This window comes from Heteronotia binoei, chromosome 15, assembly GCF_032191835.1.
Source record: "Heteronotia binoei isolate CCM8104 ecotype False Entrance Well chromosome 15, APGP_CSIRO_Hbin_v1, whole genome shotgun sequence".
NCBI lineage: Eukaryota > Metazoa > Chordata > Lepidosauria > Squamata > Gekkonidae > Heteronotia > Heteronotia binoei.
The window spans coordinates 40,378,687-40,396,149 of record NC_083237.1 but is presented as its reverse complement, the minus strand read 5'-3'; the positions used below and the strand labels follow the sequence as shown (position 1 = coordinate 40,396,149).

Below are 17,463 nucleotides of genomic sequence, written 5' to 3'. Positions count from 1 at the left end.
ACTTATAATTGCTTATACATATGATACTTAAAATCAATATTTTATCCAAAGGAACCCTTAAAATTCTTACAGCTAATTCTTACAGTTTTCTTCTCGATATATATAGAGCTAGAACTGAGTCAATTAGCACCTTAGAGATAATCAAGATTTTGGAGTTATGAGCTTTCAACAGTCAACACCATAGTCAACAGTCAACACCAATACCAGTCGAATACTCTCATTCTCCACCCAGGCCAACATCAAGTAAATGAAATGCAGTCCAGTTTGGAGGCCGGGATAGAAGTCGCCCCATTTTTCCCCAGCTCCCCCATCAAGATTTTAAAATCTTTCTCAGGCGGTGTGCAACTGTAACTAGGCAGGCATACATCTTTGTCGAGAGGTTGTTTGAAAATGAGCATTCTTCATTTGTAACACTCCAGGAGTTCATATGCCAGGAATTTTGAACTAAATGTATGCAAGTTGGATGCCAGAATGGCAGGCCTCATACTCATGTCTAAGCAAGGGACCCTGGGAAGGTGCAAGATCCTGGTCTGACTCAAGTGCCATCCCTCCCTTCACTCTAAGGTATGCATAAGTAAAACAGTGGACTTGCCTCACCACAAAGCTAATATTATTTAACTGGAGTCCAGGCTTTTTTTTTCCTTCCAGAAAAAGAGGTACCAAATTCTCAAGGAAATGACAACACACATGGGTGCCCCTCATGAACTTTTAAACATGTTTTGAGAATTTTGTTTCCATGAAGAGGGTCCAGACTCCATTCCACTGTGTCCCCTCGGGGGAAAAATAAACCCATGGCTGGATTACTAATCCTATCAGCCTCCCATCACCTCCTCTTACCTATGCTTTCCCTCACAAAATAATCCCTAACATAGATAGGTTTTCCATCTCAACCAGCCATTAACTCTCCAAACTACTGGAGGAAGCAGATGGGCAGCCATGTTGGTCTGAAGCAGTAGAACAATGTAGGAGTCTAGTAGTTTAAGACGTAAAGTAGTTTAAGTCTAGGAGTCTAGTAGTTTAAGGCGTAAAGTAGTTTAAGTCTAGGAGTTTAGTAGTTTAAGACCAACATTGTTGGCCTTGAAGGTGCTACTGGACTCCTACTTTGTTCTACTGGAGGAAGCAATTAGAGTTTCAACTCCAAACTTCATTTTGCATTAAGAATTCCTCCCAAACCATCTTATGTTCCTTTGTTCATTCCTATGAATGCTATCCAGCCATTTGCAGTTACCTCTAGCTAAATCCCTCTAGTGGCCCCGTGGCGCAGAGTGGTAAAGCAGCAGTACTGCAGTACTGTGATCTGAACTCTCTGCTCACCACCTGAGTTCTATCCCAGCGGAAACTGGTTCAGGTAGCTGGCCCAAGGTTGACTCTGCCTTCCATCCTTCTGAGGTCAGTAAATGAGTACCCAGCTTGCTGGGGGGAAAGTGTAAAAGACTGGAGAAGGCAATGGCAAACCACCCCGTAAAAAGTCTGCCGTGAAAACGTTGTGAAAGCAACGTCATCCCAGAGTCGGAAATGACTGATGTTTGCACAGGGGACCTTTCCTTTCCTTTTTCCTAGCTAATTTTGTCAGAAGCACATTAATATCTTAATTTAAACCAGACTTCAACACTCATGCAAACTGTCACAAGTTCCCTAAGTCTTTATTTATCCTGGGGAATCAATTTTTAGTAATTATCTTGAGGCACAAATGTCAGGTTGCCTCAGGACACATTTTTCCTATAAAAATAGCACCCAGAACTCCATCTCTTTCTGTGTTTTCCCGGATCCAAATTGCACACCAAAGATGCTGGTTGTCTTGCTCTTATCTTTGGACCTGTGGCTACTTCTGGATAGGAAGCTATACCATCGCTTCATGTGATCTGGACACCATACTTCTGTTGATACAGCCCAGTGTAACAGATTTTCCTGATACAAGTCATCTAACCCACATGCTAGAACTTTCTCAGAATTATAGTTTATAATAGACAAGGTGATTACCGCTTCAAAGCCTGCCTAGGTTTATGGATAGTCCTGGGTGAGGAAGCTGAAAGATACACTGTGGCCTTAGGGTTTCCTTCCATCTTTAAAGCATAAAATATTTTAGGAACTATGGGTCAGATCTACAAGCTTTTATGTTTGGTTTTGGCCATTTCATCTTCTCATTACATTTTCATCCTATATCATTTTTGTTTGTGCAAGTCCCATGATACCCAGCATAGCTTTTTTTTTTTTCAATTTGCTTCCTAGTTTTCATTCACTAATGAAAAGCTGGTTGGTTTAATCCTGTACCACCACAAGTGCCATCTCATCTACTTCTTACTGTTTCCTTGGCTGAGCAGAAGAACATTTCAAATTTAATAAAGTATGGTTGCATAAGAGGGAGGATATAACCAATTATGATGACAGGAAAGTCTGTTACAGTTTTAATCTTGGATGAATTAAAAAAAAAAACCTAAGAGGAAATTGTTCTTTTTAGGAGCTAGTATATTATGTTTCTCCAGAGACTGTATGTTCTCCTTTGAGAATGGGTAGCTCTTACAAATGCATAAATGAGGAAAAGAATATTGCCATAGCTCATTTTTGTCTGTGGTAAGTGCAGATTAACTTTACTTGGGGGAACTGCACATTCTTACAATTTCAAACCCTTTTCCAGAGTCTACTGTTGTTGATCAGAGTCTTCACAACAAGATAATGCAGTATACACTGCTATACGGAGGAGATCCTGGAATAGCATTTTACTATAGAAGAGACAGTTGGAGTCTAGATCTCCAAATTTTTTTTGGTGGGGGGGCAGATTTAATATACTGTCGATGTAAGACAAATCACAATAGAAAAGACCTTCTTTGTGAGAGGACCAAAGGGTTCCATGGCTGCAAGACCCACTACATCAAATGTATTGAATCTTATCTCCATAGCAATATTATACACTTTTATGAAATGTTGAAATTGTAAACGAAACAGAGCTGTCCATGTAACAGACACAATGTGTTATAAGGACCTCCCTCCTGCAAAACTGTGACCAACTATAGAAGAAATTTGACAACTGAGCATGACTTTGTCCATGGGGTCGCAAAGAGTCAGACTCGACTGTGCGACTGAACAACAACAACAAAGAAATGTAGACTGCTGGGGAATTTTGAAATTATATATTTGCCAATGTGGTTTCCTCCACTGGAAGTAGATCATAGTGATTGAGGGTTATAACTATGGAGTCTTTTTCATGAATGTTATCTGTGATCATTGTAACATGTTCAATTTAAATCACTGTGATAAATTGTTGGTATAAGGATACTAGTAAGTAACCACCCATTATTCCTCAGGATTATCTGTTTGTTTGTTTTAGAGCAAATTACTATACCATCCCCATTGCAAATTCATGGGGATATATCCTGCCCTCTTCTCAAGAAGTGAAAGTCTTGCTCCAGCACAATGAGTTTTCTTCCAGAGAAAGAATCTGTTCACCAGAGGAAGATTCTACAGTTGGCTGAGTGAACTAGTAGGAGAAAACAAGATGAATCCCACCAATTTTTAGTGTTAAAATCATACATTTTCCTCCTTACAGCAGTCCTTGTCCCATATGGTTTTATATGTGCAGATTCTGTGATTCCCAAAAAGGACTTTCTGTCCTTCCCGCCCCCCCCCCCAAAAAAAAACAAAAGCAAAACCTGTGTGTATTCTGCCTCTACTGTATGCATTGTTGGACATCACTGGATAAGAGCAAATCTGAATTCAAATAGGGAAAATGCCTATTTTACATGCCACTAACAGTTGCTTAGGGAAAATGTCCGGCCCCTTCAGCCAAGCCGGCTTGCCGGCGCTCAGGCTGGGGGCCGCCTTTGCCGCCCCGGAAGGAGGGAGGGGCAACATCACACCCCATACGGGTGTTTGTGTTGGCGCGGAGCCGGGGCTATATAAGCCCCGGCCCCCGCCCCTCTGTACGCAGTTCCTTTGGCTCTCTGAGGGAGAGCCACGTGCGTTGCAGCGAGGAGGAGGCCTCACCTGGACTTCGCGCGGCTGGGAACTGTTCGGGGAGCGCAGCGGCGGCGACTTCGGGAGCTCGGCGAAGGCGCTTGCGGCTGCTGACGGCTGAGTTGATTGCTGACTTGAGTCAGTGCGGGTTGTTTGGGGGCGGGCCCGGACCCAAGCAGGGAAGTCCGGCGCTGCGTCTAGGCGTCTGCGGTTGCTCCAGCGTCGGCCCGGGGCGGGCCAGGGTTGGGCGGGGCGAGCTCAGCGCGGCGGTCTGAAGCAGCAGCGGCTTTGCGGGCCTGAGCGAGCAAGCCCTGCGTGGTGGCCTCGGCCTTGTTACTCCTTGGGGGGCGTGTGAATTGCGCAGCGGCCTTCTTTTGAGGGGAAAGTTCGCAGGCGGGGGCTAATTCTTTGGCTGGCCTTCGTTTTAGCGGCCTCCCTGGAGCATGCTTTTAACCACTTGGCCGCCAACGACGCACTTCTCCCTTCGGGGTCCCTGGCCGTGGGCCATCCACCTTTCCTTTCTTCTTGGGTGCAGGTGGCCTGGGGCCTGAGGCGGCTATTTTGGGCCGGGTTGGGCTTTGCCTTCTGGCTGGGTGTCAGGGGGTCGCCACCATCGCTTAGATTGGGGGCTTGACTGGGTTTCTGGCCGGTTGGGGAGAGTCTGTGGGGACGCCTCTCTTGTTTTCAACCCTCCTTCTGCCACATTAATTTGGGCAGGCGAGTGCACGGAGGGAGCCTTTGAGCGGGGTTGGGTGGTCACTCCTTCCTTTTGGCCTGTGCTTGAGCCCTAGCGGGGCAACAAGTCTCCCCCCCTTCTACCACCCCCCCCACCCCAGTCAGGCAGTTCTAGCTACCTTTAGGGCCCTACCTCATCTGGGTAGTTGCCTGTGGAGGCAGGTAGCGGCTGGTTCCAGGCATTCAACCTCTCCCCCCCCCCCCGTATTTGTGGACGGGGGTAGTGGGTGGTTTGTTTTTTTTTGGCATCCCCCCCCCCACGCTGTACCCCCGGCTATAGGGCGGTGCGGTTAGTTTTTGCAGGAGCACTTCACCGGTGCACCCCCCCTCTCTCTTAGTAAAATACACCCCTGGTGGGTGGGTTTTAGAAGGCTCCTTGGGTGCTCGTTGCATTATACATTGCTATCTGGTGACTTGCACAGGATGGCTCCAAAGAAAGGTCAGGGCAAGTCAAAGGGAAAACAGCCCGCCCGCCCACCCCGGGGGCGGGGCAGGCAGGGTACTCCAGCCGAGGAGCCTGGCCAAGAGGAGAGGGTGAGGCTCACTATCATGAGCCAGCTGGATGCTTTAGAGCAGGATAGATTGGCTAGGGGCGCTCCCATTTGGGGAGGGCGTCGCCGGGCCTTTGGCCGGTCGGCGCGCCCGACTTTTGAGGCGGAGGTGCTTGCACGTTTATCTGCTTTGCAGGGTGGGCCACCTGAGCCTGAATCTTTGACGGTACTGGACCAGGAGGAAGATCCACAGGAGGGTCCATCAGGTACGGCGTTTGGTAGTGGTGCAGCCGGAGGTAGCGGGCAGCGGCCCTCTAGAGGCACTGGCGTTTTTCCCGGTGATGGTGGTAAGTCTCCTCTCCTGCCAATTCAGGGGTGGCCATGGGGTCCCATTCAACTTCCTCCCCCCCCCGGTGGCCCCGAGTGGGGCGGCCTGGGGTATGGGGCAACTGGGATTAGTTGAACAGCCGGGTCCTGTCCAGCCTTGGGCTTGGGGTTTTCAGGGAACCAACCCACTCCCCTTTCCGGTCTCGTCCACAAGCGGCCAGTTGGCAGGCGCTGCGGCGCCGCCCACGGCCCCCTCAGCCCTGCCCGTATTGGGCGTTTTGCCATGGGGCGGTCAGCAGATGGTGCCTCAGAGTAGCGGGTGGTTTTACCCCCCCCAACCCATATACTAGCATCCCCTTTCATTCCCTTCCATACGGCGATATTTCTCTGCCGTTGGGGGATCATTTAACGGTGGCCACGCGTGAGAAAATCCTCCGTGGCGAGTATGTGGACGTTTTCGGTCTCCTTTTCAGAGAGCTCGAAAAGAAAAATAAAGATGAGCTCGATGACAGGGAGAAGGAAAAGCTGAAACGGCGGAATGTTGATAGGTCCTGGGCGAACTGGTTGCCTGGATTTTTGATTTACGCCGGAGTAATCGCGAGAGCGCAGCCGGCTCGGGCGGCGGCCCTTTTTCAGTATATAGACATCGTCTATAGGGCGTATACGGACTTCGTGGGTGCAGCCTGGCTGCAGTACGACGAGGCTTTCCGTATGAGGGCCGCCGTTAATCCAGGGATGCCGTGGGATCAAATAAATCAGCAGCTGTGGTTACAGCTGATGTCCCCGGCAAAACCAAACGCCGGAGATAGGTCTGACAGTGGCCATTTAATGCAGAGGTTGCAGCAACAACAGTGCCCTACAGGGGCCGGTGATACCTCGGGCCAGACAGTCCAGTCCCGGCTGTTATGTTGGGAATTCGCATCTAAGGGTGCGTGCCCCAGGAAACCTTGTAAGTTTCGGCTTGAGTGCCCGCTCTGCAGCGGGGCCCACGCACTTTCGGCCTGTAGCAGATCTACATCCAGACCGGGCGGTAAGACCCACGGGAGCAGCGGTGGCGGGCAGCAGCCACCTGGGAAAGGGGCCCAGCCCCACCCGCCCGATGGCGCTCCGCCATCCGGCACATGAGCACCGGGTGGTTTACGGCCGGCTGAACTTATGTGGCCCTCTGGTCACCTACTGGGGGGTGAGGGGCTTTTTTGGGGTTGTATTGTTGTATTGTTTTATGCTGACTCAGGTTTGTCTTTTCAGATGCTGGGCTCGTGGTGAGTGTCATAGGTTCTCATCGGCGGGCACAGCACGGTTTTCAGTTTTTCCAATTTGCCAGATGGTCTCCGGTGGGCACCCAGCTCGGCCTCAGTGCAGGTCTACCGTATTGGTGGGGTTTCCTGGAGCTGTGCTAGCCTGGGATCACGCCCCTGCTGTTCTAGTAGGCTGGCCTGTATCGGCCAGATGGTGTTATTCTGCGTTGGGCAACCGGGCCTTTAGTGGGTTATGGCAGGGGGTTCGGTTGGCTCTGGGCCACCCGGTGGGGCGCTAATGCCTAAGCAGAGGCTTGGCATTGGCGGTGGCTGGAGGAGGCTTGGCCACAGGGTTTTCCAGGGGAGCACCTATGGCCTAGCACCATTGGTGCGGTGGTCTGCAGGAACCGTAGATGGGCTACACGGCTCAGTGCGGGGAATGCAGATCACAGGGAGCCTCACCTGGTTGGATCTTTCCATGGGGGATCGATGCCAGCCCAGATGGTGATGGCTGGAGGCCTGGCCGCTCAGCTACAACCCGAATACGGCGGGCTTGTGCTGGGGGCAGGGTGGCTTGCCCTTTGGACAAGGCGGTGTCCAGGTGTTGACCCCAGGGCTTGTCTGGTTCAGGTTTCACCCCCTGCCAGTTACAATGTTATGTGTTTAATAAAGCGGCCCGGTTTTAAACCCAATTACTGTGTCTGCCTCTTCATTCCAACTGGGGGGGCAATGTCCGGCCCCTTCAGCCAAGCCGGCTTGCCGGCGCTCAGGCTGGGGGCCGCCTTTGCCGCCCCGGAAGGAGGGAGGGGCAACATCACACCACATACGGGTGTTTGTGTTGGCGCGGAGCCGGGGCTATATAAGCCCCGGCCCCCGCCCCTCTGTACGCAGTTCCTTTGGCTCTCTGCCCGCCCACCCGTCCCTTTCGGTAGTACAGGCGTATGCCGGTCGCCTTATTAGGGGCCAGGTAGGAATTTTTTCATCTCCACACAATTGGCTATTGTGGGGGTGTTTTTTGCCTACCTTGTACTGCCGGTTAGGTTAGTTTTGTTAGTGGTAATGGTTAAGGTCGCAGGCTGGAGGAGGCTTGGCCACAGGGTTTTCCAGGGGAGCACCTATGGCCTAGCACCATTGGTGCGGTGGTCTGCAGGAACCGTAGATGGGCTACACGGCTCAGTGCGGGGAATGCAGATCACAGGGAGCCTCACCTGGTTGGATCTTTCCATGGGGGATCGATGCCAGCCCGGATGGTGATGGCTGGAGGCCTGGCCGCTCAGCTACAACCCGAATACGGCGGGCTTGTGCTGGGGGCAGGGTGGCTCGCCCTTTGGACAAGGCGGGGTCCAGGTGTTGACCCCAGGGCTTGTCTGGTTCAGGTTTCACCCCCTGCCAGTTACAATGTTATGTGTTTAATAAAGCGGCCCGGTTTTAAACCCAATTACTGTGTCTGCCTCTTCATTCCGACTGGGGGGGCAATAGTGTTTTTGTTTTAAATGATGGGGAAGCTTTCTGAATGTCTTTGGTTAACGAAGGATGGATTTATTACTGGATTTTTGTTTCAAATCTGGACATTTTGACCCCCTAAAATCACCCTCTCTCTCTCTGATTGTTTCACTAAAAGATAGGGCCTCTCCCAGTTCTGGAGTGCAGTTTGCATGCTGGTGAATCTAGAATTTGACAAGTGAAAGTAGACGGCAATCCCAGGAACAATTTCTGAGGTCCACTGAAAATACCAAGGTAGGATTCTGAGTACACTTGAGTACACTTTTTTGTTAAACACCTGTGAACATGGAACTGTAAAAAATCTAGTTGATTTGTTTGTTTTTTAAAATAGCTTTTAAAATGACATCTAAAAGGTGTTAGTTTATATGCTCCAGATACACATAATGGTGCATCTTTTTTGATATTCCTATACTGGATATTACAAATGTATGGAAGAATTATGCAAAGGGTGATGATCTAAAGGAGTGGTACTTAGTGGTTCTGGAGCCACACGTGGCTCTTCTAAGAACTGTACCCCAATGTAGCACCTGTACCAATTTTTAGGAATGTGGAGAAGGCCATTAGCCTGTGGGGCTTGAGGTTGACATGGCAAGTGGTTTCCTCCTTGAAACAGCTGCAACCAGAGAAACAGTGAAGCTGCAAGCCTCCTCGAAATTCAGTTTTGGATGTAAAGGTGGCCATTTTGGTTGATGGCATCTTCAAATGCGATTCTGTGAGCAATAGAATGAGTACCACTGATCTAAAGTGTCCTTTACACCTCACTTTTTGTATAATATTAACATGATTTTAATTTCAGTTAATTGAATTTTAATATTGCCCTTTTCACTTTTTTAGTTACATCATATTTCCGACAGCAATATTTTGCTAGCAACTATACTTCTCATCCAAGACAACATCAGACTGCTTATCAAGATTGTGACGTTTCCTGGATAGCCTACATACATACTCATAAAATAACTTGTGAAAATGTTTGCTGGCAAGAGAATTTTAAAAACATGATCTGTTTTCTTTGTTCAGAGTTATGGAAAACCACACTGTGGTCACCAAATTCATCTTGGTAGGATTTATGGGAAAGTCAGAAATGCAATCAGTTCTGTTTGTTCTCTTCTTGATAATGTACCTTATCACAATGATGGGTAACATTGGCATGATTCTTATAATTAATGCAGATTCCAAACTTCCCCTATGTATTTCTTCCTGAAGAACTTATCTTTCTTGGACATCTGTTATTCATCAGTCATCACTCCCAAGGCTATGCTGAGCTTTGCAATGGGGAATAAGACCATTTCCTACAATGGGTGTGCAACACAGATGTTCTTCTTCTGTCTTTTTGGGACCACTGAGGCTTCCTTTCTGGCTGTGATGGCATACGATCGGTTCATTGCTGTCTGCAACCCACTGCTTTACCATGTCATTATGTCCAAGAAGACTCGCTGTCTCCTGATAGCAGTATCATATTTTTTTGGTTGTGTCAATTGCTGCACCGAGACTGGCTTGACGTTCACTTTGACATTTTGTGCGCCCGCTGAAATAAACCACTTCCTTTGTGATGTCCCAGCTGTCATGAAGGCTTCCTGTTCGGTTACTTTTGTGAATGAAATTGTGTTGCTAGTGGTATGTGGGTTAATCATTGTGACCACAAGCATAATTATCCTTGTATTGTGGGAGCCAAGAAGCTGTGGGAGTCAAGATGCTGTGGGAGTCAAGAAATCAGACGAGACGACCATGGGGTAAAGAGCTGCTCCTTGAGCCAGGAGCGCTCGCTTTATTTATCCTCGGAAACCAGGCGTTGGCTCAGGTAATGATTGATGACCTTTTTTGCAACAGTGCAGTGACGGGGCAAAGTTCATGCATACGAAGCAGTTTCGGTTGGGGCTCTGCAGGGTACAGGCAGCACAGGGACCATGTGGTTTGCCAGCATGGCCTCTGATGCTCCTCCTGTACCCCTACATCTCCCCCTTTTTGTTTTTAAGCTGATAATAAGCATAATACAATGCACGCCGTTGCCATGTTTCCTTAGAACGTGTACACATTTGCAGCAAATTAGGAAGGCACTGAATACAACAACAGGCAATGATTAAGAGAACAACAATTACAATTATGGCACAAATCAATTGTCGGAGCCAAGTAGGGTCTGGGAGCAGGGAGGTTAGCCAAGCGAAAGGGTCCCAATCAGGACGGAGTGCATTATCCGCAATGAGGTTGTGCAAGTGCTTCAACTCTTCCTCGATGGTTCGGTTGAAGTCTTGAAACCGTACCTCACAGGCTGCTGGCCCAACAATCTTGCAAAACCCTCCTTGGCGTGCCAACAGATAGTCCAGGGCAAGCCGGTGCTGCAACTGTATTTGGTGCAGACTGAAGATCTCCTTCTGTAGGTCACGAATGATGGAGGTAGTTGCATTAATGGATTGTTCTAGACGGCAGGTGAGTCCAATGATGGAAGCACGGTTCTCCTGCGCTACTATATTAGAATAGCCGCCTAAGGTTAAAATGCCTGTGAGACTTGCAGCGGCTGCCCTCCCCGTACCCCAGAAGAACCATAAATTGGGGTCTTTTATGATCCACCCACTACAAATGGACCCGGGGGTAAAGGTTGAAACATTTGGAAACAAGAATGGAAAAGTGACATGAAGCATGTCCCAAGTAGAATTCATGAGGGAAATATTAACATTATAAGAAGAATTAAAGTTCATGTTATTACCGCCTCCCACCCAGAATCGATCACTACAATGAGTCTGATTCTTGCGACTAAGCCAATGTTTGTTCCCATCAGCAAGTCCCTTCCACTTGGAAAAGGCGTTGTTTGTAGCGCCGCAGCAAAAGCACAGTCCTGGTAAGGCATATTGGTAATGAAACATGCGAAAGCGAGTAGCATTAACATCGTCCTCCAATGGGTTGGTAAACATATAGGAGCGGTTTAAATCCTGTAATTGGGCTAATACTATTTCTGGAGCTTGAAAGGGGGCGGGCAGGAAAGACATAGAGGAAACAGACATGGGGGGTTCATATACAAGTGTAACATTAGTACCATGATGCCAAAACATATACGCAGCGTGTCGAACCCACAAATTCTGAGGAGGAGACTGATTAACTAGTTCTGCATTGACTGGAACCAACAACAAACAATAAAAAGGTTTTGTGCTCAGAGCATGTCACAGGAAACAGCGGAGGGGGATTCTCCCCCTTTCTGTTTTTCAAGAACAGCCAGGGCAGCGTTCAAGGTACGGTTGGCACGCTCCACAACAGCTTGACCTGTGGAATTAAAGGGAATACCGTAGAGATGCCGAACGTGCCAGTGGCCACAAAATTCAGCAAAGGCGGAGCAACAGGAAGCAGGGCCATTGTCTGTGTTGAGGGTGGCAGGACGACCCATAACAGCCATGGCGCGGACAAAATGAGAAATAACCCGTTTCACGTTCTCCCCTCGTTGATAAGCTTCTTATACTGGGGTTGGAAGAGGATCTTCTGCCATGGACCTATTGGGTATGTGAAAGGCCTAGGGGAGGGTGAACTAAAGAGCCTGCCCACCCCCCCTAGCACCCAATGAAATGTGTCTGTATGGTTGCCAAAAGGGAATTCTTCCTGTAACCCAGCATAGAATTGGCAACGGTGCTGTCCTGCCGGTATCACCGATGGTCCATACAGCAACAGGGGGCTTGAGGAAAAAAACCAAAAAGGAACCAAAAACATTCACACATGACAACATGGAGATGACTCCGTACCAGTGTAGGGAGCAGTGAAAGCAGATCAAAAATGCATACATTCAACCATGAAGAAAGGAGTCTTAAAAAGTTATTAGTGAAGCGTCTTCCTGTCCAGAGTATGGTGACCAGTGAGCTTTGACGTCACAAGCGTACATATGTCACGTTAGGGGCCTGCATTGGGCAGGTTTGCCTAGTACACTAAGCATTCAGGACTTCAGGAGGCTTCTTCCTTGTCAAGGGAGGAAAGTAACATACACAATACAGAAAACACAACCCAAAATATTCTTTGTTGCAACATAAAACTTAAAATAAAACATTGTGCACAATCCAGGAAAATGACCATAGTTTGGGGCGTCCCCCATATGATGAAAATAGTTCCATAAAAAAGAGACAAAAGAAAACCTTTGCTATAGCCTTGGAATATAATAAATTGTCAAAACAATATAAAAACTTCAAAAACAAAAACTGAGGCCTCAATAGAACAATGCTAGCTAGCTTTATATGATAGGTGAGCTAGATCAGAGAAATTAAAAACCTGGACATAAGTGAGGTGATCAGGTCCCACTAAATCCAGTGTTTCTCTGGGCTAGGTCAGCTAAAACGATCTTGGCATGGGGGTCTCACATGTGAGCATAGAGTTCAACAAAAACTTAACAAAACAAGGATTCTGAAAAGGAACATAATGGTTACACATACATAAAACAATTCTTAACAGGACTATCAACAACCTTTAGAACTACTGAGCATGCATTAGACTTGATTTGCAGGTCCAGATTCCCTGCACATCTATATTGAAAGAAAAGATGAGCAAACTTAACAAAAACAGTCACAAAATCCTAGAAATCAAATTATGGTTAATACCTTGATAGACACACTAAAACAATGCATAAAAAGAGAAAAGATGTGTCAAGGCATCTGTAGGACCAAGATTAAAATGCTGAGTTGTTGCAAGGACAAGTCAAAAGAAAGACTAGAAGCACGAAAGCATATCCCTTTAAGAAGAGACCTTTTATGGAGTAAAAGGTAGAACTAGGATGATGGCACAATGCTCCAGGTGTAAGGCTTGTGCCAGAGAATGAGTTTCCTCTGTGCATACACAGAGTGCAAAGAATGTGTTGCTGGAAGGCAACACGCTGTCAGTAATACCAAGGAGACCAAAAGTTGAGCATAAGACAACAAGACTTAAATTAAATTTTTGCCTTTATTGAGGCAAAAATAACACAAAAGGACATTTAGTAGCAAGAAGAAAATCATGATCAGAAATGAACCCTGAGGGATCTACATTAAGAATCTAACAGGTTATGGCTCATTTCCTTGAGAACATGGAAAATAGAAAAGGGTGTTCACTCAGAAAAGTCTGACTCTAACAAGATATACTGAGCCCACAAGGTGGGGCCTTTTAAGAACATGTGGATACCTCTTTCCACAGGCAGACTGGATTAAACAACAATTAAAACTCAAGCTGCACCAAATAGCTAGAAAGGGGAAGATTGATCATAGATGGAACATAACTACAAATGACATGCAGAGGGCAAATGAAGATATCAATAGTTGAAATACATTTGAGGAATCCAGATTTCTAATGGAGACCAAGAACTTTCAGGAATTCTGCCAAAAAACAAGAGTATGAGGTCTGGAAGCTTAAGAGAGAAAAAGCACAGGGAGAGGGTAAGTTTACCCCAAGGAAATGTACAGATGTCCTATACTGCTTGTAGGAACCAAAATTTGTGAGGTAAAGTTTAAAACATTGCCCTGTATAAGAAAACTACTAGAAATAACAAAAAGGATTCTCTATGAGGTGCACCATTTCCTTAGAACAATGGAAATCATAGGCGGACTATTTTAAAAGGGTTTACCAGTCACTAGAAAATTATTAACCTAGGAGAACTCCTGGTATTAGGGCAGTTTACAGGCAGAGGAGTCTCTCCAGCGGAGAAGGATTAGCTGTAAGTAGAACTTTGGGATGCCAGCTCCAGGCTGGAGATTCCTGAAATATTGAATCAGATGTGAGAATCACAAGGCGTGCAGTTCATTTCCTTGGACACCTATTCCCTCCAGAGGCTTTAGCCTCAATGTATTGGGGAAAAGGCTATGATTTCGGGAGAGACCTCCAGGTCCCACCTGGAGACTGGCGACCTTACAAAAACAAAGTAGTATGCACATCTTCCATCCAGGTATTTCTCTGGCTGGGGAGAGGCTGTCTGTGAGAGACTGCAATATTAGGAAAAGGTTTGGTAATGAAAGACTTTTGAAATTATGTCTTTTAGACCCAAAATCAGGAGATGAGAATTCAAAATAGCACAAAAATATTTCCACACTATTTCCACCCTCGCGCCCCCTTATGGGGAGCGCATGAACAACAGGAGTATCAGAAGGAAACGAAAAAGGGAGTTGGCTCCATGCCTGCACAAGGAGCGGCACCCCTGGGGGGGGGCCTCCTCGCAGGCAGGGATGATGAACACTCCCTGCTCCCCCATTTCCCGTAAGGGTAAGATCAACACTGCCTCAGCAGGAAATTCAGAGGGCAGAAGGACGGGCAAGGTGACTACCTCTCCTGGCAAGGGTTGCTTAACAGCAGACGCAGTCACCAAGGTCCAGAGGAGCGACTCTCCCTTTGGGCTTGGGCTAGGAGAGGGCCCGCCTAAGAGTTTTTTCGCTCCGTATTGCTTGATGGGACAGAGCGGCATTGATTGGCCCAATGATATCCTTTACCACATTTTGGGCACTTCTTGGAAGGTCTGTTAGCTGCAGTACCTCCTTGTACAGTGCGGGAGCGACACTGAGCTTTGTAGTGGCCGGGTTTCCCACATTGGAAACAATTGCCAGTGGGTAATTGCCAGTGGGTTTCTTGGGTCGCCCCCCACCTCGGAGGGCAGCTGCCAGTAAGGCCATCTCGTGCTGCTTAGACCCAACCTCTGCACACGCGGTTAGCATGTCAGCCAATGTATACCCAGGGCGGCTTATAACTGAACTTAGCACCCGCTTGCAATCAGTGTTAGCATTTTCATAGCCTAATTTAACCAGCAGTTCGCTCTGCGCCTCGATGTTGTCGAGCTGCCGCTGAATAGCCTCTCGGGCTCGAGCCAAGGAGCATTCTAAGGGACTGAGAAGGATGGCGGGAGAGGACTGGGGCACTGGGAGGACTGAGCCCAGCGGCTCACTGGGTGACACAACCGTCTGGGGAGCTCCTGCGGGAGCTGAGGCCTCTGACCAAGGGGCCAGGGCCGGGTAGAGATAAGGAGGGGGTTCCCCCGACGTCTCAAGGGGCTTACAGAGGATGTTATCAGTCGGGGTGAACTGGCAAATAGCATGATGAATCTGCTGCCAGGTTATGAGCAGAGACATAGGAGCGCGGGGTTCCTGTTTTAATTCCGCTCCGATTTTCCCCCAGTCACTGGGTTTCATGGAACCACATTGTGGATACCATGGACACTGGCAGTCTATCTCCCGCAGGAGCTCAAGGATCTCCTTCCCTGACGGGCATCTGTCTGGCTGCTGTGACTGACATAATTTCCTTAGTTCATCTGCATGCACTACCTGTTCCTTAGACAACGTTTCCCCCATACTCACCTGAAAGGAGGTGCACCGTGGAGACCGAAGGGTCGGGTGAGTAGAGGCCGGGAGCTGATCTGCTGTGGGAGCTGATCACGTCGGGGTCACCAGCTGTGGGAGCCAAGAAGCTGTGGGAGTCAAGATGCTGTGGGAGTCAAGAAATCAGACGAGACGACCATGGGGTAAAGAGCTGCTCCTTGAGCCAGGAGCGCTCGCTTTATTTATCCTCGGAAACCAGGCGTTGGCTCAGGTAATGATTGATGACCTTTTTTGCAACAGTGCAGTGACGGGGCAAAGTTCATGCATACGAAGCAGTTTCGGTTGGGGCTCTGCAGGGTACAGGCAGCACAGGGACCATGTGGTTTGCCAGCATGGCCTCTGATGCTCCTCCTGTACCCCTACATTGTATCATATGGTTACATTGTTGCCACCATTTTACACATACCTTCAGGCAAAGGAAGACACAAAGCTTTCTCAACATGTACTTCCCATTTGATGGCAGTAAGCTTGTTCTTAGGGACAGGTTTTTTCATGTATGCCCAACCTGGAGCCATTTCCTCTCCCGATCAGGGGAAAGTAGTGTCAGTCTTTTACACAGTTGTCATTCCCATGTTGAATCCCATCATCTACAGCCTAAGGAATGTTGAGGTGAAAGAGGCTGTCATCAGACAATTCACAAAGAAACTTTTTTTCCTATTGAAACACATGTTTTAATGATCAAATATGGTCTCAATCATTTCCTGGCTACCTTAGTGAGAATTAGATGCAATCCATACAGTTAGGCTTCTAAATCCCTCTGTAGTTGATGGGATATTCTAAACATGATTAGGACTGCAGCCAATGTGATGCATATGCTTTATTAGACAATGGTTAAATATAATCTTCCTATTTACCATTTTGCATCAGCATTTCTGACAAAGCTATCTGATGTAGCATTTTAATGTCAGTTTCCATACTGCATGCAAAGTTCAGTTCATGTGACCTCTATATCTCCATTGTGTCCAAGAATGTTATATATTTAATTCAATCCATGTGCTTAGAACTCACTTGTATTGTCCTTCTTTGAATAAAAGGGAAACATAACTTGAATTCCAGAATGTAATGTCACTGATAAATCAAATTTATGAGTGTTTCCTTGAGAAAGGATGTGGGAACCTATGAAGCTTATAGGGGGCAGGGATTCCAATAATCCCCCTCCTGCAGTGCTACCATCTCCACCATGCATCCCTCCCTTCACACAGATTTAGAATACAGGGCATCTGTTGGGAGACGTATTGGGTTGAATGGCATGGAGAAATGTGACTGTCAGGCCAGCCATGGCAAATCTTTAGATGCATGTCCACTCCACAGTAGTCCTCCCTACACACAGGAAGAGTCCTAGAAGTTCCTGGTGATTAGAAAGCCTCCATGCCCTGAGCTGCTATCCAGGGACTCAGCTGAGTGTTCTGTCATTGGTCAGCACTCATGGCAGTTTGCCACCTCTCTTGCCACTGCATTCAGCAATGGCAAGTGGTCACAACTATGATGCACAGCTGGTCACTTACCAGGGAGAAGTTGGCAGTCTACACATGTAGGAGCTGTATTCTGCTCCCAGAAGGGTGTCTGGCAGCAGGACCAGCCAAGCCAACACATTGCACAGCTGGGCTTAACTGCTTCTGGCAGCTGACAGGCCACCAGAAGCACAGAGACCCTTCCCTTCTCATTCTCCCCTCCTGCCTTGTGAGTAAGAGGAGAGAAACTGGGCTGACAAGCCCAGTCTTCCTATTTCTTGCAGCCAGCTGAAGACATCTGCAGTCAGCTGTGAGAAGCAGCCAGATCCTTCTGCGCTCATCTTCCCCTCCTGCCTTGTGAGCAAGAGGAGAGAGAGAGAGGGTCAGCAAGCCCCGTCTTCCTGTTTCTCACAGCTAGCGGAGGAATCTCCTGCAAAAAACAGAGAGACACTTCCCCTCTTGGTCTCCCCTT

General features: G+C 47.8%; 1 protein-coding gene across 1 annotated transcript; it reads left to right on the top strand.

Annotated features, from left to right (window-relative positions):
• Window positions 1-9,266: 9,266 nt before the first annotated feature.
• LOC132583529 (olfactory receptor 9S13-like) lies at window positions 9,267-16,215 on the top strand. The gene is given in 3 exon segments (XM_060255158.1): window positions 9,267-9,423; window positions 9,426-9,892; window positions 15,898-16,215. Coding segments are annotated over 3 exon segments (942 nt in total).
• The last annotated feature ends 1,248 nt before the right edge of the window (window positions 16,216-17,463 follow it).